This window comes from Malania oleifera, chromosome 11 (assembly GCF_029873635.1).
Source record: "Malania oleifera isolate guangnan ecotype guangnan chromosome 11, ASM2987363v1, whole genome shotgun sequence".
NCBI lineage: Eukaryota > Viridiplantae > Streptophyta > Magnoliopsida > Santalales > Ximeniaceae > Malania > Malania oleifera.
Genome location: NC_080427.1, coordinates 84,952,937 through 84,977,070, shown reverse-complemented (window position 1 = coordinate 84,977,070; position 24,134 = coordinate 84,952,937). Strand labels below are relative to the sequence as shown.

The 24,134-nt window shown below is 34.9% G+C and overlaps 1 protein-coding gene across 4 annotated transcripts in view; it reads right to left on the bottom strand.

The window, feature by feature from the left end:
• Positions 1 to 3,535: 3,535 nt before the first annotated feature.
• LOC131168195 (double-stranded RNA-binding protein 1-like) overlaps positions 3,536 to 24,134 on the bottom strand; it is a 55,842-nt gene continuing 35,243 nt past the window's right edge. The window contains exons 3-6 of one of the 4 annotated variants that reach the window (XM_058127478.1): positions 20,870 to 21,111; positions 20,520 to 20,739; positions 11,857 to 11,991; positions 3,536 to 4,219 (exon numbers count right to left, since the gene is read on the bottom strand). In XM_058127478.1, the coding sequence (XP_057983461.1) occupies positions 4,173 to 4,219; positions 11,857 to 11,991; positions 20,520 to 20,739; positions 20,870 to 21,111 (644 nt within the window). In that variant the 3' untranslated portion in view covers positions 3,536 to 4,172. Of the gene's footprint in view, positions 4,224 to 4,351; positions 4,884 to 9,633; positions 9,669 to 11,856; positions 11,992 to 20,519; positions 20,740 to 20,869; positions 21,112 to 24,134 lie in introns of those variants that run through there. The other 3 variants (XM_058127480.1, XM_058127477.1, XM_058127479.1) reach the window with 3 other exon arrangements.

The following is a 24,134-nucleotide window of genomic DNA, read 5'->3' as shown; positions in this document are numbered from 1 at the left end:
TTTTTTATAATGGTTTAATTCATATTTGTTCACATCGGAGATTATTGAATCTTAATTTTCTATATCCTTTTAAATATTTTTAGAAAAAGTTTGTTTTTTTTGCAAAATTTACCTATAAATTTGACATAAATTTCTTTTAGCTTTTGCCTAATCATTGATTTAAATTCTAAAACTTTACCTTTTTTATAAATTTTATTTTTATCTAAATCTAGTAATTTCCAATATGATAGTTCTTTATCATTCCAACATGATTCTTGATTTATTATTTACTTGCCAGTTTCACAACCTAGATGGCTACTATAGCTCGAGACACTTGACATGAGTGAAAATCAAAATCTAATTTCACAAAACTTTTTAGTCGCAACGACCTAGCACTCTAGCTAGACTACTCTTCCTCATTCTCAACATATGAGACTTACTACCCTGGCTTATTTTCTTTAAGTTTAGAGTTTGATGAAAATTAAATTTCAAAAATTACACACATCAAATTGGCTATGATATCAATGGCAACCCACGACATGGCAATAATGAAACCTTTCTTCAAAATGGAAAAATAAAGGCATAATCAAATTAGGAATTAATCTTTAGAAATATTGAAATGAAATTGCATCAGAATTATAATAGAAATATAATTGTAGGGAATTTAAAGTCGATACAATATTATTACAAACTTGATACAAACTTTGATATAGACTTTCAAGATTTATATAAGGTTTCGCAAACTTGAGGCTTTAAGAGCACCTTTCTTCACGACTTTTCTACCAAAGTAGTAATGAGTGAAGGAAGAAGTGATGTCCTTAAATTGAGACATAAGCACCTTATACAGGCTCGTATTTGAAACAAAATTTGAAAATAGATTTACAATAATATCAATCCATGACTGACATACTTGGAATTTTTCAAACATGGACCCACCATAAAATTTTGCTTTAGATTAAAGAAAATTTGATATTAACAAAAGAAAATTTGAAAGAGACTTAAAAGGAAATTTCAGAAATGATCCAATTTGCTAGAGACAAACACACCTAAAGCATCTTACTGAAAGATGAAGGAATTGATGCCAACTGGAATCTAATAATTGTCTTAAGAAATTGCTTGGAAGTTTCAAGGAAGATGAGATTGCCTTGTCTTCTTGTGATAAAGGAACTTAGAAATTGCTGAGAAGCTTCTCACTTGAAGAGATTGCTTTTATAATCTTTCCAAACTGTCTTTTTGCAATAATATTGTGTGGTTTATCTTGAGATATTTGAGTATCTATATCATAAAATCAAAATCATGACCACGCTCTCTTTAGAATTAGAAGAATTTTGTCATTGCTTTTTAAAATTGCCTTGAAATCCTTAAGGATCTTTGTCTTGGCTAATTTTGCCCAGAGTTGAGACTTTGCAAGGAGAAATTCAATTTGGCCAAATAACTTTGGGCTTTGGAAAAATTAGATTTTTCTTGAATCGTTGATCAAAAAATTCTTTTGTGAAGTGGCCGATTTTAATACCGCTCCACCATTTGATCTAAGCTTGCTTCCCAAAATAGAGAACTTGATGTTTGCCAATGAGTTTGTTTGAAAACTTATATTTCAGCATCAAGATCCAAGTTAAATTGAAATTTTAAAAAATAAAAATAAGTCTGAAAAATCAATCCACTCATCGGGAAGCAAAAAATTATCAACCCAATAAGTATGTATATATGGATTTTAAATTTGCCAGATAAATTTCTTCTTAGGGACCAAATTTGTCCCACTATTCATGAAACCAAAATGTTACTTTACCAAAAAAAATCTTTATTAAAATAGATACACCAAGAGAAAAAAATTTTAATTTTGATACAAAATTGTCTTGAACCAAGCATCACTATAATTTCGTAATTAAAATGTCTAGGATCACATTTTTGCAAAAGATTTCTCAATTTTATCATATGACTCCATTCGGTTGGGGAGATAACTTTGTTAATTTTAATATTTGAAAAAGCACTTTTTGTCATATCATTTGCTTGAATATATCCACACACTTTGTATCAACACAAATATATTCATAGAATAATTGATTTTTCTTAGGATCATCAACAAATTTGTCAGCAATTTTCTTTGGATCTAAATTTGTATCAAAGATTCTTCAATAGTAAAACAACTTTGAAAGTAATTTTGTTAATATATGAAAAACTTTGTGAAAATTTTGCCAGAGTGGGAGTATTTATCTTTGTATTTGGCTCTGATCCTGAGAAGGATGACGCTTCTAGAGAATTTGCTAGTCTTGCCTTCTAAGAAATTTGAGGAGTGACTAAACTTGACCAAATTACCAGAAATTTTCCTTTTAATGGAGAAGATCTATTTGTTATTGAAATTGCCAAGGGAGTCTCCTTCTTGAGGGAAGAAATTGTCTAGGTAATATTTGCAAGGGAAATATTGCCTAAAATGGCAAAGGGCAAACCTTCACAGGAATTCCTAATTTTGCATATTTATTTTGGTTCAAGGCCTTTCCTCTTCACTAAGAATTCATGCCGCTTCTTCCTTTCTGTCTGCAAGGATATCTTCAACTTCACGTCTATCAGGTTAAACTGCACTCACTTCTGCTCTATCTGACTGATTTCTGCTCGGATCGTCAATGTTGGCATTGTACAGCTTGAGGCAGCTGACGTGAAACACGAGATGCACTTTCATCCAAGTTGGAGGATCGATTTTGTAGATCTTCCAAGTACACTCACTCATTTTGTTCTCGATTCAGTATGAATCTAGCTCCATGGAGGAGGATTCTTTTTTAATTTGTCACATAAAACTCTGCAACATTTCTTAAGACTTTGATAAAAATCTAAAATATAATTCAAACATCTTTAAAATCTTTCAAGTTGCTTTTGTCCTTAATCTCATCAGGAAATTTGTAGTCAATACTTCTATCAATTGGAATGATTGTTCCATTTTCAATATTGTGTCCAAAAAATCTAATCTTTGTTTGGAATAAGACTTATCTTTTTTGTTGAAACAACTAATCCATTAGTTTTGACAATATTGCTAAAGATCTTGATATGTTTGAATTGTTGATGAAGAGTTTCAGAAAATATTAATACACCATCTATAAAGATAATGATAAATTGTGAATAAAAAATAAAAATATCATTCATGATACTTTGAAATTTATTTGGAGCATTTTTCAAACCAAATGACATTACATTCCATTCATATTGCCAAACAGTACTGTGAAAGCAGTTTTGCATCTATCTTTTTCAGCAACTTGAATTTGTCAAAATCTTGATTTCATATCAAAATTTGAAAATATTTTAACGTTATTAACCCTTTTGATAAAATGATCTGATTTGTTTAGTATTGGATATCTTATCTATTTTAAACAAAATGTCCAATATCTAATCAGGTGAGTGGGTTGAGCATGGTATGATTACTTGCAAGTTCAAACATTATAATGTCATGTTTGGTTTACTGAAAGAAACAAGGTAGGGCTAGAAAAGAATAAAAAATTAAGATGCAAAGAATGGGATAACAAAAAACAAGTAACAAATTTGATTCCATTCCTATAGACCAAACATGCTATAATAGTAAAGAGGAAATGATCATTCAGCCTAATATACAAGATTTTTAAATACTAAGTAGCTAATAAGTTAAAAAAGACAAGATAAATTCACAAAAAAAATATTACAAAAACTCTTTGCATTATAACAAAAACTCCCTTTTTTTTTTTTTTGAAAAAAAAAAAAATGTTGAGAATTTTGTGATGTCCACTGACCACACAAAGTCACTGTTTGGAAATATTCAAGTAATATTTGGGAGCACAAATTTCAAGTCTTGGATTTGAATATTTAAATTTAGAAGAAAATATAATTTCATGTAGTGCTTTGCCAAATCACTGCAAAAATTAAAGCAAAACCCAAAGTTCAGGCTCCCAAATGTGAGGGAAAAAAAAACCCCAGTGGAGTTGAGGCAACCATAACATCTGCAACAACCCTTCTTGCCTGTCATTCTCTTAAAGACTGAAACATAAAAACATAGCCCCCAGCATAAGGTTACTTCCTTGGGCATCTAAGATGAGCATGATGAGCCAACAAAGGATGGTTTTGAAAGACACTCTTTTGAAGACATTGATGGCAGCTACAGAGTTTGCAGCACCTACCACTTTGCTGTCTAGGAATTATGCACAGCAGACAAACTTTCACATGCTTTTCACTCTGTTCTACGCATTTTTGGTCTCGTTTGAAATAGACATGTCAGCAACACAACCTGGCTAATGATAAAACCTCATTCCATAGGTAAAACTCTCAAGCCAAGTTCCATGCAAAGGCATGTAACGGCAACTATCAATGCTTAAAACAGGGAAACATAAGAAAAAACATAATAGTCATAAAATCCAAATTGAAGAACTTGAGCCAACTCAAAACATGTATAAAAAATATGCTCCATTTGGTTGTGATTGTAAGATCTAGCACTAAAAGATACATCAATGCAATCACAAGGAAAACAATTCACAAACTTACAAATTAATTATCAACTTGACTTGGAACCCAGCTCACAGCCACCCATTCATCATTGCTGATAGGCAATATATTTTTAGGAGTGACACCAGCAGGAAATGTCATGTTCGGCATACGTGGGAAAATCAAAACTCTTTTGCATGGTAAGGGACTTGTTCCAGCTGGACGTTTGATATCTGAGAAAACTAAATCAGTAGCACACTCAGGTGAAGTTAGGCCAACTTCACACAAGGCAGGGACAGGCGGGCTTGGATTCCTTGCGTGGGCAAATACAGTGTCAGGTGAAGATCCAGTGTCAGGTGAAGATCTTGATTCTCTTGTCCAAGTGCCCGCAGTTGGAGACAAAATTAGAGGATAATGTGTGCTAATTTTAGTATTGACAGAACTTGTTTCAGATGCTTTTTGATCTTTGGCTGGTACATGGATACCAAAAGCATATTTTAGAAATTACTATTTGACAACATGGATACAATTCTAGTGTGCGTGTTGCACTCATGCCCCTCCAGCTAGACAAGTATTTAGCTCACCAGTGGCAAATCTCTGGGTGTTTGGCATGGATAATGGGCATAGTGCAGCCAAATCCGTGGTGGTTTTAGTGCAATTTAAGCCCCAGAAAAAAGTTAGTCAAATTATCTACAAAATCTGGTGTTCTATACAAAGTACACTTGAAAGCAGGTGCAGATTTATGCAGCCAAGTGGTGGGTTGTTAACATGTAGAACAAATTTGTGTTTATAAAAGATGAATATGTGTGAGGTGGACTAAAATGCATGATAACTGCTTTTCTGTGTAAAAGCAGCCAATTCTACACCAGCACAGGGCAAGACAACTCATTGAACCAACACACCAAAGAAGCAAATGAAGCAAACAAATGGAGACAATGCCAATAATGCATACATAACAAAGAAGCATGAGACATTACAACAGTTCTCTGCAAACAATTGCAGCAGGCAGACAAGGACAATGGCTATCACAAAGCTCTTTTGAGCAATATTAATAGGTAATAGTTGTATCATAGTGCGTCTGGGAACAATACTACAATGAATATTTTTAAAAATACATATATAAAGATTCTATGATGGATTTTTTCAATAAAATAAAATAAATGAAATAACAATATAATCAGGAAACAAAAGGAATTAAGGGAACATATTCCAACCCCTAATTTAACAATCACATGAATAATTAGTTATGTACCCTTCACATAATGGCATAAACAGAGCTGGGGCTAATGGGGCATGAAGAAAGTACAATGGTATGACACTAGCACATCAAGATTGAAGAAACTAAAAATAAAAAAGTCCAAACATATTATTATATTAAAGAAACAAAAAAAAAAATAGCAAGTCCAATCCACCATATCCGCAGATATAAAATATTTAAATCCATGGATTTCACGCAGGTTGCCTTAACCTCCTCACGAAACATTTGAACCTCAAATATCGGGGTGCATTTTAACTTAAACCCTAGCCTTCAGTTATAATGTATAAAATTTTGAAGTTACAAATTGTTTCAAATCAATCCAACATATGACTAAGGTCCTGTATAGAGACAGAAGAGGCTTCTGTGAGCATGCTGTGACCTATTAGCTTTGAGCAAAAGTTGCTACAAAAAGCAAGCCATTCTAAGCTAATCTTACCATTGAAACTCTTCTCTTTCTTTATTTATCTTTTTTTTTCGCACTCGTCAAAGTGTTCTTTTTTCCTAAAACAAGTGAACAGTAAAGCAGGACTCTCAAATGGCAAAGCACTGTATTGCACCCCTCAAAAGTGATCTGGAAAATAATTCAAGATCATGTTTTGAGCACATGAGAATGACCCAATCTCAATAGCTATTTGGACATGTTCTTTTAAACACAAGATTAATTTAAAAAATCAATGTGTTTCTTCTGCCATATTTGCTAGAGGACATCTTGTTCTCCTTGATAGTACATCATTTTTATGTTAATAAATTTTTTTTTATCCAAAAACTAATAATAATTTTAAAAAATTAACAAGCCCATACACTTGTTTTGAAAGCACAATATTAGCATTTTGTCCCTCCCACTAGCACGTACTCATGTTTCAAAACATGAATTAATGTTTGTGTGATCTTTTAGATTAACACTGTACTTAAAAGCTTAAGCTAGGTAGGCAAACAATGTATATCAAGCTTTAACACTCCCTCCACATGCTGCCCGATTGCACATGGAGATATAAACAAACTATGATAACGCCCATTATGAGGAATAAGATTATTTTTTGAGTACCACACAATGAACGTGGGGCAACAAAGACTAGAACCCAGGACCTCCTGGAAACCACAGTTCTGATACCATGTTAAGCAACCACTCCACCTAAAAGCTTCAACTGTTAGGTTGTGGACCAATAATACATATCTAGCTTTAACATGATCCTCCAGTTCCCACCTCAGTACATGGTTTGAAAATGCGCTTTTTCTGTTGTATTTTACCAAAACTTTGTAAAAGCAAAACAAAAGTTATTGAAATGTATAAAAGCAGTGAGTTCTACACTAGTACCAGGCAAAACAGCTCCTGAAATCAGTGCACCAAAGAAGCAAATAAATAGAGACAATGGTAATAATGAATCTAATTTCAAAGAAGTGCATGCTGCTATAATCAATTCTTGGCAAGATAATTGAAGCAAGCAGAAAAGGGTGTTAAATAAAAGCTTAAGTTGTTAGGTTGAGGGTCAACATGTATATCAAGCCTTAACAAAAGTCAATGGCTATACTTTGAGCAACATTAATAGGCAAAAAAAATATGCAGTAAGTTTTGAGACAATGCTACAATGAATATTTTTAAAATATTAAAATAAAGATGCCAAGATAGATTTAAAATGAAAAAGTGAAATAACAATATAATCAAGAAACTAAAGGAATTTAGGGGCATTTCAAAACCCAAATTTTATAATCACTTGAATAATTAGTTATGTAACCTACACAAAATGGTGAAAACAAAGTTAGGTTTGTGGTGCACAAAACAAGTGCAGGAGCGAATATATCTATATAGAAGTCCTCAAGATTGAAGAAAAATTATAAGAAAATCCAAATGCGTAATTATTTGGAAGAAGAAAGAAATAACAAAATTTAGTTCATCAAATCCACATACAAAATTTGAATCCAGGGATTTCGTGCAGATTGCCTTGATCTACACAAAACGTTTGAAACTACTTCAATGTCCATCTTAATAAAACCCTAACCATGCAATTTTTGAGCATAAAACCCTAAAGTTAACAAACTGTCTCAAATAAATACAGTATATAGGATGCAACGGTCTCAGCCCAACTCTCTTTAAGCATTGTCTGCTTTAATCCATTAGCCTCATGATTTTGTCCTATAAAAGGTGTCTTACATAATTGAACCTGGACCATTCTTATATGCCCAAGATCTCCACATCTTATGTGGGATCGTGAAAGGCTCTGATCTCTTACACTCTCATTAGAGTGGCTCACACCTCCATGTAGAACGTTGACTGCATACACGAGGGAGAATGTCATGAGCCAAGAGCCAAGTTGTTCAAGGTATTATGCTTATCTGTGACCACTTGGCTTGCATGCATGGGATGGATAACCATCATGTAAATAGTAATATAGGTTGTATTATTTAATTACGATAATGTCGTATAGAAAATAATAAGCAAAACTCCTTGTTCAATTGATATTTCCCAGTGAAGGAGTGAGAAAATCATAGAAAACTCTTTAGGAGAGGGTGAGTGTTCACCAATCATTGTAAAAATCACTAGCTATTGTAAACTTATTTAGCCTACTTGCCTCCCTCACTACATGACTCGTGTTTACATACATGTTTGTTTACTACTTCCACTTTCTTTATATTTGATGGATGTGAAGTTGTTCATGTGGTAAAATTATAGTAAACATTCAACTAATTAGTTAAGCTAGCATGCTATAACCAAGGTCTGAAATTTCAATTTCAATTTCAACTAAAATTGTAAAGCTATAGAAGTACAGAAATTTCAACACAATTCCAATTTGGTGTCAATTTTGATCTCAATTTCAAAAAATTATGGAAATTAGTAGTAAAACATGAAATTCTTTTATGGAACTTTAAAAATGATTAATAGACATAATAATGCAAGTTTTAGAACTAATATACTATAAATTAAATACATCAACGACAAGCATGCTTTGTATGAGGTGCAATAATCGTAAATATAATATTCGTATTAAACATATTCAACTAATATAAATGCAATTCATAAATCATTTAAATATTATTCCTGTACAGATAAAGATAATTTAGATATACATGGTTAAATAAACATTGTTACTAAAAATTAAGTCTAGTTTTTCATATAATTTCAAAAGCCCTCGTAATACTATTTTGTTTCAAAAAATAAAAAATAAAAAAATAAAAGAGTAAGTTCACTTTGTGTCTAAATCTCACATTTGAATTCCATCGATATATTTCAAAGAATTTGCAAAAATTCTGACCGAAATTTTGTAAGATGAACCACCATTTCAATTTCAAGTGTGCGATGGAAAGTGAAAATCTCAATGGAAATTTTGACAATTTCATGAAAACTAAAGACCATGGCTATAACTAGTGCCACATGGTACTTCACTAGGTGTGAAGTGTTCGGCCTGTGATTGTTGGTATAAAAGCCACCTTGGAATACTATCATATATGGGTTGGATCCAACACAAAGGTGTAGTTCCACTCTAATGAGGGCAGCAGAGATAGAGATTGGACAGAGTCTGTCACAATCCTACATCGGACATGTGCTGGGGAGATCTTGGGCTTACAAGAATAATTCAGGCTCCAATTATGTGAGGCGTCTTTTATAGGAAAAAATAGTGAGGTCAATGGTTCAGAGCAGATAATATCTCACTACAATTGGGTTGAGGTTGTTACCCCCACATAGAGGACAAGTCGTATATCTTCTCCAAAAAATAAAGATAAAACCAAGAGATTACCCAAGCCTATCTAGAGAAAATTTCAAAGCAACTGAAGAAGTGGGCAGATCAAATGAGACAACCGTTGCACTTCAATATGGGTGGCTTGATGCTTTTTAAACTTCAACCAGAGTCATTACAAGATCGAGGTAGGAGACTACTTCGCATATATGAAAGACCACTCCCCATCTTGGCGAAAGTTGTGAAGGCCTCTAAAAAAGTTGATCCTTTAGCTTCGATGAAGGTGCACCATATGTTTCTTATTAGCTACTTCAAGCCATTCATCACTAACAATGAAGATCCAACCCGAAGTCAGTCAACCATAGCACCATTGAAGACATGGTAACTTGAAAAGCAAGAAGTTGAAGATATCCTTGCAAACAGAGAGGTAAAATCATCAAGGAAGAAGCAACACTAGTTTTTAGTGAAGTGGAAAGTCTCAAAGATGAAGAATTAGCTAGATTTTGGTGGAAGACATGGAATTGTTCACGAACAAAGTTGAAAAATACTTAGCATCAAAGTCTACGAGAACATTGACTGCATAAGTGGGGGAGAATGTCACAAACCAAGTTTGCTCGGGTCATCATGCTTGCCTCTGACCACTTTTCTTATGTGCATGGGATGGATAGCCACTATGTAAATAGTAGTGTAGGTATTATTCTTTTATTAAGATAATGCCTCGGTAAAATTAGTGAGTATGGCTCCTTGGTCACTTTGATGTTTCCTAATGACAAAGTGAGAATAGTATAAAGAGTTCTTTAGGGGACAGTTAGTGTTCATCAATCATTGTAAAATTCACTCATTACTGTAAACGTGTTTAGCCTTCTTACTTTCCTAACTAAACACGCATTTCCTGCAAGGGTGTGAATAAAGAATTGCACTGCTTTATGATTTACCACATGACTCATGTTTACAAACTTGTTTTTTTTTGTTTTATTTATATTCAATGGTTGTGAAGTTGTTCATTAGTGAACCCGCAATTCACTTTCAGCTGACTAATTAAGTTAAGTGTGCTACAACTAGTGCCACACAACCCTTCACAAGGTATGTCACAATCCCACATTTAATGTCAACTAGGGATATCTTGTGCTTATAAGGATGAATTAGACTCTAACTATGTGAGGCGCCTTTTATAGGGCAAAATTGTGAGGCTAGGGAACCAAAACAAATAATACCTCACCAATGTTGGGCAAAGACTGCTACATTTACAGAAGAGGCTCGTGCGACCATTTTGTAACCTATTAGCAAGTGCTTCATAGTCATATTAGAGAGAGAGAGAGAGAGAGAGAGAATTTATACAATTTTTTTTTTTTTTTTTAAATGTAGAGCAAATTAGGATTTGTAAACAAGTGGTCGACTTCAAATCCATATCATACATAACTAATAGCTTTCCATGCAACACTCTTTTTTCAAAAAAATCTAGCTTCACTCAATGGGGTGTTTTCATACTTAAGGGTTTAACGCATTAAAATTGGGAGCACAAAGTAAAACTGACCCCAACCTACTAGGTATAAAATTATTATTTGCCATATTCATTTACATGTATGTGTGTCTATACTGTACATTTTAATGTGTAATCTCTTCGTTGTTCTTTCATCTTGAAATATTACACAGTAGTGAAAAGTGTGCATGTATGCGCATATGCGCGCATGAGCGTTCGTGCAGGTGTTAAATAAGCACAACTAGGTGGCAGAAGCTTTGCAGTGTGAACCATAAATCTCCTTTTCTCGAAACGTTTCTACAACAATTGTGATGAAATGCAATGACAACTTCCAATCTATATGGCAATCAATATATTAGGACTTTGAATCCATAGATTTCTTAGAGATTCATTCTCCCAAACTATTTGTGCATCCCCTACTAATTTGAGGAGTACATGTGAATTATGAATCCTAGACTCAACAAATTCAATCAAGACTTCTAGAATCAGACCAAGAATCAGAAAACACAATGGGCTTGACTCGTTGGGTAAAAAATTACTCCTACTGGGCATTTCTATAAATATTAACATTATGAATGGAACCGTCCAATAAGTGGGCATTTCTATAAATATTTACATTATGAATGGAACCGTCCAATAAGGAACCTTAGGAAAACAACTTTAAGAGTACTCAATCATGTGCACTTAAACTTTATGCACGAGGGAAGTGCTAAAGAGCATTTGTAAACAGTTTCTCAAATCATACAGTACAGAAATACTTGCACCAGTCACAAATAATAAATAGAAAGAAACAAAAAGAATGCATTGAATCAAAACCTTACATTGAATTAGGGCCTTCATATGTATGCACACACATGATAGTCAATTAAATTTTATGCAAGAGACGTAGACGTAGTATCAAATATCATTTGGAAGCAGTTTTTCAAATCATATGACACAAAAACTAGCAGCCAATCATAAAAAATAAATGGAAAAAAACACAAAGAAAAATATCAAATTAAGACTTTAATAAATTTATTTATTTATTTACTTACCTCTATAATCATCATATTGTTCCTCAATAGCTATATGCCTGACATTCTCTTCCAAATCAGAAATCGACATTGAGCTAGAAGAAGGTCCCGCTTCTATGCAACTACAGGGAGCAAATTTAGGGCTCGAAGGTTTACCTGAACAATAAAGACATAATATCTTGTCAAAGAATCACAATGGACCTTTTGTCTTGGAATGCTTCTATTTTTTTGTCCCTCTAGTTTTTTCCAATCTAAGTATTCATGGCATACCATCCATGCTAACCACAACTATGCACAATCAATAGAAGAATCCAGTGATTTCGATATGCATCAACCTAGGTCACAAATTGGGACAGGAAAAGTAAATAACTATGATACATGCCTTTGAAAATAGTCCCTATTTTGACAATGAATTAAAATTAACATAGTTAAGAAAAAACAAATTTGTTAACAAAAGAAATGCATTAAGATAGAAGAAATACAAATTAAGAGCGAGAGGCCTTAAAATTTTTAACCAACTGACAAAGAAAAAATTAAAATTGAAGAAAAAACCTAACAAATAACTAAATGACAAAACCCCTAATCAAAAAACGAAAAAAAGAGAAGCCCTTTTTTAACCCTTCCCATCATAGTTAATAGACGCTTAAAGATTGCTAGCTCATGCTGACCTTTATTAACCCATCTAGTCGAATATCCTGTTCCCTAGGATCAAACAACCACAAGTTGCTGTCAACATATTTCCCATTAATCTGCACCAAAGGAAAAACAGGGGTAGGCAAAATGCCATCCCTAATATGATCGGTCAGTCGCGGCTCTTTACCAGTACCATCATCCTCAAATATAGGAACACCCCATAAACCTTTGAGTGGAGTCGTGAGAAATATCATCAACTAAATCAATGGAATCCAAATCATACCCATTTTGGTCTTGAAACACGTCCAATAATAAACTCTCATCACAAGCAAACTAAATATCAAACTCACTCTCAATATCAGAGTCATTGCTGCATTTCTTTTTCCCCTTTTTGACAACCTTCCTCCTCAATCTTCTCATCTGATTCCACCTTCAGAACATTGGAAGTTTCCTCTGCTAAAACTACCATCTGTACTTCTTTTTAAAAAAAGTTATCACATCAGAATTGATTTGAATATCATAAAGAGAATTCCTCATTTCAAGCCCTGCCTGCATCGTCACCCAACAAATATAAACTTTAGTGCACTCAGCCTTAAAAGTTTTCTTTCTAGCATTGAGAGACTTATCACCACCATTATTTACCACAATATAATTCCCTGTTCTCTGCTCTGCATCAACATTTGCTCTTTCAACATCTCGTATGCACAACTCATCGCTAAGATTCTCACTTGCTTGTTCCTTACTTAGGAAGCACCGACACTCCTGGGAGCCAATAGCTGACTCATTTCAGATACTAACACCTACTACCCAACACAGCACTACATGTTTGACATGTCAAAATTAATTTACTTATTTTTTTTTAGATGTGTTTGTGACATGCCTTGATGTAACGGTCTAGGAACAACTTTGGTGAGGTATTGTCCGCTTTGGTCCACTGGTCTCACGGGTTTATCGTATAAAAGGCACCTCACTTAGTTGGAGCTCAAACCCTCCTTACAAGCCCAAGATCTCTGTAATACACATCCAATGTGGGACCGTGACACTTGACATGGCAAGGAAACACCTTGCAGTGTTTGGAGACCTAGAGCCAGCTCCCACCCTTGCAAAGCACCACCAGAGGCTTACACTGCTCCATGGAAGCAATGATGACAAGACAAATTGCCAAATTGTTGGAGGAAGATCCTTGGCTTCCTTGCCTCTTCAGTTCAAACTTTGAACCCTTAGCCAATCAGTGAGTCCATTGTCCCAGCCTCTTCTTTCTCCATCTCACCGCACCCCACCCCCAAAGGGGCAGCCCTCTCTCTCTCTCTGACCAGGAAACCAGAGGTCCAAACTCCAAAGACATTGCTGCTCTCTGTTTGTTTTCCTGCTTTTTTTAAAAAAAAAAAAATTCTTTATGAGCGATTACCTGCCAGGCACCATCAACCATCACTACAAGCAGTATATTTTTAGTATTTGTGTTTTTCTTGAGAACAAAAAAATGCAGCCTATGAGTGTATGGTTGTAGTTTGTAGAGGGAATTTTTTTTGTTGAGTGCAATTGACACTTGTGCATGAATGATGCCTATATTTCATTTTAATTAAAATTGCTACAAGTCATCCAAAACGAAAAACATGCCTAAATGAATTTTTTTGTATTAATTAATTAATGTATCCCTACCATGTTGTATTCTCATTTTTCAAAATTTCCGCAAAATTGTGTCCAAGTCCTGAGTTGCTGTCGTGCTTCCTAGTTCCTCACTTAAGTTCCCACAACCAACTACCACCAAAATACAATTTTTGGATCCCATTCCCTCCACAGCACCATAGTAGTTAAAAGGGCACCTGAGGTGTGCCTACGAGGTGAGGCGACCTGCAAGAGGTGCAGTGAGGCACGATGAGGCGCAGAGGAGCAACAGGCGCAGTGAGGCACGCCTTGAAAAATTTGAGTCTATTAAATGAAAGAAATAGCTAGAGCCAGAGCCGAAGCCCTCATTCAACTCGGACAAACACGAGCCCTAGCCCTCTTCAACCCTTCGAAGCCCCACACAACCCTTCGCAAGTTCATCTTGCACATTCGAACCAGCAGGAACCTTCGCGAGCCTTCGAACCAGCAGCATGAGTTCGTCTGCAAGCCTTCGAACCAGCCAAAAGCCTTCGCAAGCTCGTCTTCGAGCCTTCGAACCAGCACCATGAGTTCATCTTCGACATTTCGAACCAGCAGGAGCCTTCGCGAGTTCATCTGCGAGCCTTCGAACCAGCCGTGAGTTCGTGACTTCGTCTTCGACATTGCGAACCACCAGCGAGCTCGTCTTTGAGCCTTCGAACCTGCGTAAGTCATCTTCTTCTTTTTCTTCTTCTTCTTCTTCTTCTTCTTCTTTCTGCTGCCTGCGTCCTGCTGCCTGCTGCTTCTTTTTCAGTTCTTCTTCTTCTTCTTCTTAGTGAAGAAGATCAAGCAGCTAGCTGTGGGGCTTCTACACTTGATTACTCCTCAGTGAAGACACTTGGGTGTGTCCAGACTAGAATGAATGCTTATCCATCCAATCCTCTCTCTCTCTCTCTAAATTATAATGATTATTTTATTACTGTTTTGGAATTGCAAGGTGTGATTATTTAAAATTATATTAAATATTTTGAAACACATAAATTTGAATTGAAGATTTGAAATAAAATATTATTTTTTATTATTTTAACATAAGCACCTTTTAATTTCTCACTTATTTTAATTAATCAAACATAAAAGGTTTTGCTCATTAATCTAATCTTCATCTTATTCATTTTTCTTTCGTTCCCACTCTTTTGTTTCTCTTACTATAGTGGCATAATGCATGCATGCTTCATGTTAAGAGGTGCATTTGAAATGTATTTGAGATATTTAATAAGAGTATGTTTAGATTAAGAATTTTGTTTGAAAAAATAAAATAATGAAAATAAAGAGGAAATTTATTTATTTTTTATCAAATACTATTAAAAATTAAATTTTATTTAAATGTAATTAAAAATTAAGAAAAAAATAAACATTAATAGTGTAAAATTAAAATTTTATTTATAAATTTGATGTTGAACTACGTTGAATTGTTGATGCTTTTGGCCTTCGTCCTAGCAATTTTATTAAATTTCCAATTTTGTTATTGAATGTTTAGGCATTTTAAATTCTAATATTACTAGATATTCATATGTTCATATATCATTTGCCATAAATAGGCATTTTACACCATTTTAATAATTGTGCGCCTCACCTTTGTGAGGCGCGCGCCTTCGCCTCACACCTCTGACTACCATGCACAGCACATCACTTCCCTCTTCAGATTGTTGCTCAGAATTTTTAGCCAAAGCAAATTACAAAATCGGATAGACTTGGACAGTTGCTGATCTCCCAAACATTGCTGGGTTCTGACTCAGCTTAAACCCCATAATGAATTTGTAGAATTCCATTTGGAGAGAAAGAGTCACCTCCTAAGAAGAAGAAGCAGCTGAACCATGAATGCTCCTCTTCCCCACTTGCGCAGCAGCCCTATTGGCAAGTCACAATGACCCCTCTTCTTGTAGATCTAATTTTTGAGTCTGCCCATTAACAACTCACCATTCCTAAAATGGGCAACCTAACTAGTCACTACTTATACTAGAGCGTGAAGTGTGCTAGGCCTTAAAAAGACTCCGATGAGCCTTTTCCTCATTTCAAAGACATGGGATTTAAATTTGTGAGTCATTTAGGGAAGGAGTTAAGAGTGGCTGTTTCACCTGAAACTTATGAGAGAAAAAATGTGTTCAGAAAGAGTTGAAAATTTTAGATTCTTCAACTAATTATGGGGAGAGAAAAGGTGGGTAAAGCGGGTAAGATTGTTAAAATACGAGGTTGTTGAGCTGGAATATTAGAGGGTTAGGTGATTGTAAGAAAAAGGTGTTTGATTTGGCAAGTGGTTTCGAGGTATTCTCCGGATGTGTTGCTCTTTCAGGAAACTAAATTAGATTGAGTATATGGGAGTATTATTAGGGAGATCTGGTCTAATAAAGGGAAAGTGTCAGGATTGGCAAGTACCACGATTAAGAAAAAAAGGTTACTTTTGGTTTGCAGAATGCCTATTCCCAAGAATAGATTAATTTTAGTAGGTTAGTTACAATTGGTTATACAAGAAATTATGTTGTTACTATAAAGCAAGCAACAACATGAACGTTTTATGAGTCCATAATAAAAAATAGACAAGGAATAATTATTCCCAAATTTCATCAAGGGAACTTTTATTCCTTTCTTATTACATGTTCAATGAAATAATTAGAAATACACAAGGAATAACTATTCCTTCAATTCCCAAAATTTAAACTATATTCCATCTTATTACAACTAATAACTATTATGTTGAACCAAATGAGCCGTAAGTGAATAATAAAAGAGAAATGCAAGAGAATTGACACAAGATTTACGTGGTTCGTCTTATAGCATACATCCACGAGAGAAGATGACGAGAATTTCACTATTGGGAAGAGATAGAATACAAGAGCAACTAAGATGTTATGCTCTCTAACACACTGTCCAAAGACCCACAAAGGCACCTATATATATACACCCCATCAAGAATAACATCCTCTCAAATCAAATTAATTCTCCCTCAAATCAGGGATAAAAATTAACTCTACTTGAGGTCAACTCTTTAATTTTATTTCTTCTACTACAAAAACAAAACAAAACAAACAAAACAAAACAAAAACAAAGACAAAAAACCTCCTTTTTTAATAAGAGCATAAACTCTCAATTTATTACAAATAACTCCTATCTTGAAGGAGAGATTTACTGTGAAGCTTGAATGCATTGACCAATGCATGAGAAGACAAGAAACTCCTCTCTTGAATGAGAAATTAAATGAGAGATTTATTGTGAAGCATTCATATGGAGCAGGCTCAAGCATTAATATGGAGCCGGTCCATCAATAACAGAAAAATTTTATCTTTTCTTCTCAAGGGGCATCTGGAGATATGCTAGTGATTTGGACACTTGGATGGCAACTTTGGTGAGCTTGATTAGGGTTTCTTTTCTTTATCTTTCTTGCTGGAGGTAAAGGAAGAAGGCAGCCATGATATACTTCGGTTTATGGTCCTTCTACACCTATCCTTAGGTCCTAATTTTGGGAGGAGTTGGGGGGCTCTGTATGGGTTTGTGTTATCCAAGATGAGTAGTGGAGGTGACTTGTTTTTTTAAATTGCAAAAGCAAAATTTTATTAATAGAATAAAAATGTACAATCAGGAGAAGAAGACTCTCAGTAAAATCTGGAAAAATCCAAACAAAAAAAAGAGAACAACCCCGAAAAAGCAAAAGGCACAAATCAAAACCAGCACACACAGTCCAACAAATATCACCAATTGTGTTGAATATCCAAAAGGCTCCCCTCCCCCCCCCCCCCTAAAAAGTTCCCATTACCCACAAACTAAAGGGAAGCCAAATAATGAATCTTCCCCCAACCATGGGCTTAAATTTCCACAAAATTCTTGAAATTTTCATCGAAATTTCCGATTTCCGTCACCCTTGAAATAGAAATGGCAGTCGATTTCCGTCTTGCATAATTTCCATTGAAATATCAACGAATCATCCGAAATTTATCGAATCTCGAAATTTTAGCAAAACTTGTCGAAATTTTAACTATATGATGAAATTTCGTTAGAATTCAAATGAGAAATTTAGGAGTGAAGTGAAATTTCTATCTTAATTTCTTTTATTTATTTTATCAAAACAAAATATTATTACAAGTGCTTTTGAAATTATATGAAAAAATAAACTTATAGCAATATTTTATTTAACCATTCATGCCTAAATTATCATTATTTGTATAATAAATAATATTTAAATGATTTATAAATTCCATTTGTATTAGCTGAATATGTTTAATGTATATTATCTTACACATATGTTTGATACACATACTATTTTACAACTTTTCCACCTCATACAAAAACATAGATGTATTTAATTTGTAATATATTAGTCCTATAACTTTTATTATTATGTTTGCTAATCATTTCTAAAGTTTCACAAAGAATTCCATGTTTTACCACTAATTTCTATTATTTTTTCAAATCGAAATCGAAATTGACATCGAAATCGAAATTTCCTTCAAAATTTCCATACTTTTGGAGCTTCGAAATTTGAATTGAAATTGAAATTTAAGACATTGCTTCCAACCCAGCATATACGACAACTTCTTCCCTGAAAAAATGTGTGTATTGCGTTCCATCCACAGCCCCCAAAATGCTGCAAAGAAAGCACATTTCCAGAGCACTGCCCTTCCCTTTTTCCAGCCAAAACTGACAAAAGAAACTGCCAAAAAATCCTGCATTGTAATTGTAAAAACCCAACTTTCATCAAAGAAACCAAATAACTTATGACATACCCCCGAAACAAACTCACATTGTATAAAAAGATGCAATCTCCGAACACTTATTGGACTTCCAAATGGATTTAAAAAGAAGGAAAGAAGAATTAAAGCTAGTCAAAAATTCACAAAAAGATTTGCAAGAATATACTCCAAGGATCCAAAGACCAAGACCGAGAATCCTCTTCCAATGGAAACCCAACAGTTATTCAAGAAGACTAGCCAAAAAGATAACTATTCCATCTCCTTATCGTTTAAAGACCTCCAAAAGTGAAAATCCCAAAAAGGTAAAGGACCACCTGGTTCAAAACAAAAGAAGCGGAATTATCCTGCCCTGAGCTCAAACAAGAAAGAAGAGGAAAAGAGGTAGACAAAACTGCATTCCCCACCAGAAAATCTCCACAAAAACAGATATTACAATCCCTACACAACATGAATTTAGTATGGAGAACAAAAAGGGGGGATAAATTTGAGAGAGCGCTTTCCACGGACTTTCAAAAGAACATCAAGATCCCAAATAGTAACCCACACATTCTCGTCTAATTCATACTTTCTTTTTACCACTCTATGCCACAAGGAGGAATCCTCTATGGGAACTGCTAAAGCCATTCAGCCAGGAGATCCGTGTTTTTGGACACTACGTTCCTCATTACCCAAACCACCCTACCGTTTAGACCTGCACACCAATTCCCACCTCACCAAATGATCCCTAAAGCGACCTACCCCTGAACCACAAGAAATCCCTCATCATTTTCTCAATCTTGCTAGCCACCCCTACAGGAATCTTAAAAATCAAAAGAAAGTATAACGGGATACTAGAAAGACAAGCCCAAATGGCATGACTTTAATGAAGTTAGATTCCCGCCATAGAAAAAAGCGGGTGGGAAGTTTTCTTCTAGCATACAGTCTTTCCATAGCTTCATTAGGGATAGTGGTTTGAGAGATATTCCATTACATAATGCTTTATCTACAAGTTTAACAAGCTACCACTCAGTTAGAGATAACTCTCCAACAAAATATTATCCAATCCTCAATAACAAATAATTTTGTTTCTACCCTAAAAATGAACTCCAAAGTTTAGGTGCTTGTGCATGAAAAGACTTGCACCATACTTGAGAGAATTCATAACCATTAATAAAAATAGTTTTCCAATCCTTTGCCATATTTTACATACCAGTGAATATCTTTTTTCCTCTCATAACCCTTTTGACATTGTTAAAGCTGAAGTTGTTAGGTAAACTGGTAATCTAAAATGGTACAAAGCTAACTACCAAGAGGTCCAAGGTTCTATTCTTGTTGCCCGCATTTAATGTAAGTATGTTAAAAAAATTATTGTCCCCAATATGGATGTTACTCATTGTTTATTTATTTCTTCATGTGCAGGGGAGTGTTAACTGTAAAGGCTTGATATACATTGTTGACCCACAACCTAATAGCTTAAAGCTTTTAGGTAAAGTGGTAATCTAACAAACATATAAAGAACTATTTAGTGAATATGTCGAGAGCTATATACCATCACCATTCACAGAACTACGTCAATAACAAGGCAATCTCAAGTGAACTCAATGTTCTTGCATTTGCCACAGGTGTAAATAATGAGCATTAGAGACAGTAGATATCCTAAAAAGGTGATCTCAAACAAATTCAATGTTTCTGTATCTGCCACAGGTATATGAGCATTAGAGATAGAAAAAAGAGACAATTACTCACGCTCTGTAAGAGTAGTATATGCAACCTTTGCTGCACTCACTTCTGCCTGTTTCTTAGTTTTGGCTTCTTGTCCTTGAAAAATTTCTCCTCCAATTTTCACGGTTGAAACAAAGGTTGGCTTATGAGACAAACCAGATATGTTTGTATCATATATTGGTAAAACAAAACCTTCTTTCTGAGCCAATCCTTGTAAAAGATTCTTGTAGAAGCCAGAATCATCCTGAAGAAAAATAAATAGGGAAGTTAAAATTGAAAAAAAAAAAAAAAGCAAGGCCAACTTATATCAATGATCACATTCATGAAGACATAAAATAACACTAAAGAGACGACAAGTAACTCAGAATGCTAGCCTCTTGGATTCCATCTGTAGACAATGACATTAAAGCAACTTTTGCTGCTGCATGCTTAGCCTCCTTTACTGTGTGAAAAAAGTCAGGACTCTCAAAGGTTTGTCCATCAACTGTGACCTTACACTTGAAACGGCTATCATGAGGAGGGCCCTTGTGTTCACAAGAATAAATAGGCAGAGTAAGATTTCTCTTTTGAGCATAGTTTTGCAGCTTGTTCTTGTACATATGCACATCGGTAAGCGCTGTAATATAAAATATATATATAAATGCATAAGCTTATATATTTGGTATCTGATTTAAGATATGGTGATGCAGGGAAAAAAGACTGGATTTTCTCAAAAAGAAAAGTAAATAAATAAATACTAGCATGGCACTGGTCATCCTACCGTAGCAACCAAACACCTACGGGTTACTCAAGGATAATTTAGTGTTTTTTTTTTTTTGACATATCGGGATTGGTCTCATAAAAATAGAAGCTAACAACTCATTGTAAGCCTTTATTATCAATAATATTTCAGCTTTTCTTTGGGATAAATATAGAAATTATTTGTGGAGAGAAAGGAAAAGATACAAAGATTGGAGGACCACCCACAAAGAAATTTAAGAAGGCTGCCTAAAAAGCAGAAAGCTAACAACAGTCTTCCAAAAAATACCTGGGACCTTAGGCATACCCAACACCACTCAACAACTTCAAACAATAAGTCTAAAAAAAAACAATACTAGTCTCAATATTCTGCATGCACCTGACATATGCCATGAGGCAATGCCTTCTTTGGTCTGCACAACTGTTGACAGTTATTAGTGTCTGTTAAAGCTTGATATACATTGTTGACCTATAACCTAACAGCCTGAGCTTTTAGATGAAATGGTGATCTAACAGTGTTTAATCCAATTGATTAACATTGACCATGCAAAAGGCTAAACCTTATATGGAACCTTGGCCTCTCAAATGAACCATCAAGAAAAAAAGAATGTAAGTTCTGACCTCAGGTCTATTAATGGTTATTTTGGTCATTTAGCATTATTAGCATGTGTTAGTGCTATGTTAGTAAGTGCGAATTTGTAAGGGTATTATGGTCATTTGTATGTTATTGACATATATTATAAATAGATGGAGAGACCCATTGCTGTGATTAGGTCTTCCGTTTTACTCAATAATTCAACATGGTATCAAAGCAAGATCCAACATAAACCATACTGCCAAGCCAAACCCTAAACCTGATCATCCTATACAAAACTGCCATTATAGGAGTTCAGCTGTACCTCTAGATGAAGAGCAGATGTCGCTAGAAAACACAGCTGTTTCCCAAAACTTCCAGGACAGCCCTGTTCTTTTCAAAATCTCAAGAACCCTTTCATATTTCACAAAACCAACACCATATCCAGTCACAGAACCCTCCAATCTGCAAGTGGGTGAATTTTCATCGCTAGAGGATCAGCCCCATGGCCCCATCTGCTGCCCAACTGCCAGCAGGTTCATCCCCACAGGCTAGCGCATGAAAGCTCTTTCTAGCCAGTTTTTGCTCTGATTTCCTCAAAAATGACTTAAATCCTTCCATAGACCATAATTTCAAGTTGTTGGTAATTTTGGTCAATGATCAAACATTTTTCAATTGTTCACTCGTGGCAGTTCATTAGTTGTTGTTTAGTATTATTACAGTGATTGGTTAGTCCCTTAGGGTAGTGGTAGTGACTGTAGGTTAATTTTTGAGGCACTGGTGTGTTATGTCTAAGTTGTTGGTGATTCATTCATTGTTGTGTTAGTAGTTCACCTTATTTGTGGTTGTTGTGGTTATTCTGGAAGTTCATTTTGTTCGTTGGTCTTGTTTCTGAGTGTTGGGATGGTCTATGAATCCCACAAAAAAAAAAAAAAAAAAATTTATAGCAATCGAAATTCATTAATAGGAAGAGAATTTACAAAGAGGGAGAATAAGACGTCTACCGAAAAAAATCTGGAGCAACAGAGAAAAACTAAAACAACAAAAAACAGAAATCAATCCAAATAATTCTTCCGAGCCCTATTCAAATCCTGAAAGCTAGCTTCTCTATAAATGTCAAGCACAATACACCGTCAAGAAGTCAAGAACTAAATCTTCTCCCACACCAAATATAAATTCAACTTCTTCCCGAAAAAAAAATCCATGCATTACATTCCAACCAAAGACCCCTTAAAACTGCATACTTGCTACACTTCCATAGAGCTGCCCCATCCTTCTAAATCCTGCAAAAGAAGTGATTAACAAGTCTTGCACTGAACAGGGCAGACCCAACTCTCTTCCATAAAACTGAACAATTTATTCCAAGTCATCCATGCATAATCACAATGCAAAAAGAGATGATAGGCTGTTACGAAATTCCTATAACAGAGCAGGAAACATCTGGAGAGAGAGCCTTCAAACGTCTCTTAATCTGCTGCAAGTTATTGGCATTAATTTTGTTAAGCACAACCAACCAATTAAATGCTTTAATTTTTGGGGGAACTTTAACCTTCTAAATGACTGAATAAAGAGGAAAGGGGCAATTTGAATAGGTCAAAAACTCAAAGAATGATTTACAAGAAAACATCCCCGAATGATCCAAACACCAAGAACGAACATCCCTTCCCAAGGATAATTTGCAATTGTTCCATATGGGCAACAAGGAAGACAGCTCCACCATCTCCCTATCATTCAGAGGTCTCTTGAAAAAAAGATTCCAAGAGACCAAAAAGCCACTCCCATTATCCACAAAGAAAGAAATAGCTCTATTTGGCTCAGAGCACAATCTAAAAAGATAAGGAAAAGAAGTGGAAAAGGAATCATTCCCGAGCCATGGGTTTTTCCAAAAACAAATCTGAGATCCCCTCCTCGCTACAAATTTAGTGTGAGGGGTGAAACACAGTAAATATGGGAAACAGACCTCCATAGACTCCCCAAAGAACATCTCAAGCTAGCATGAGTATCCCACCCATTCTCATCCAAGCCAAAGTTGCTACAAATAACTCAATGCCATAGGGAATTATCTTCAAAGGAGAAGCACCACAACCATTTAGCTAAAATAAGACACCAAGTTACCAAGACCCAACCACCTTCCCTTTTTAGACTTACAAACCTCCGCCCAACTTACGACCCCCCAAACCAGGCCACAAAAAATCCTTTATAACTCTCTTAAGCTTGCTAGCAACTCCCATTGCCACAGATAACAACCAAAAGGTTGGATGGAAAGAATTATGTTTAGTGGTCTAAGGCTGCTAGATCTATCTTTAAAACCCAATCCAAGCCCTCTA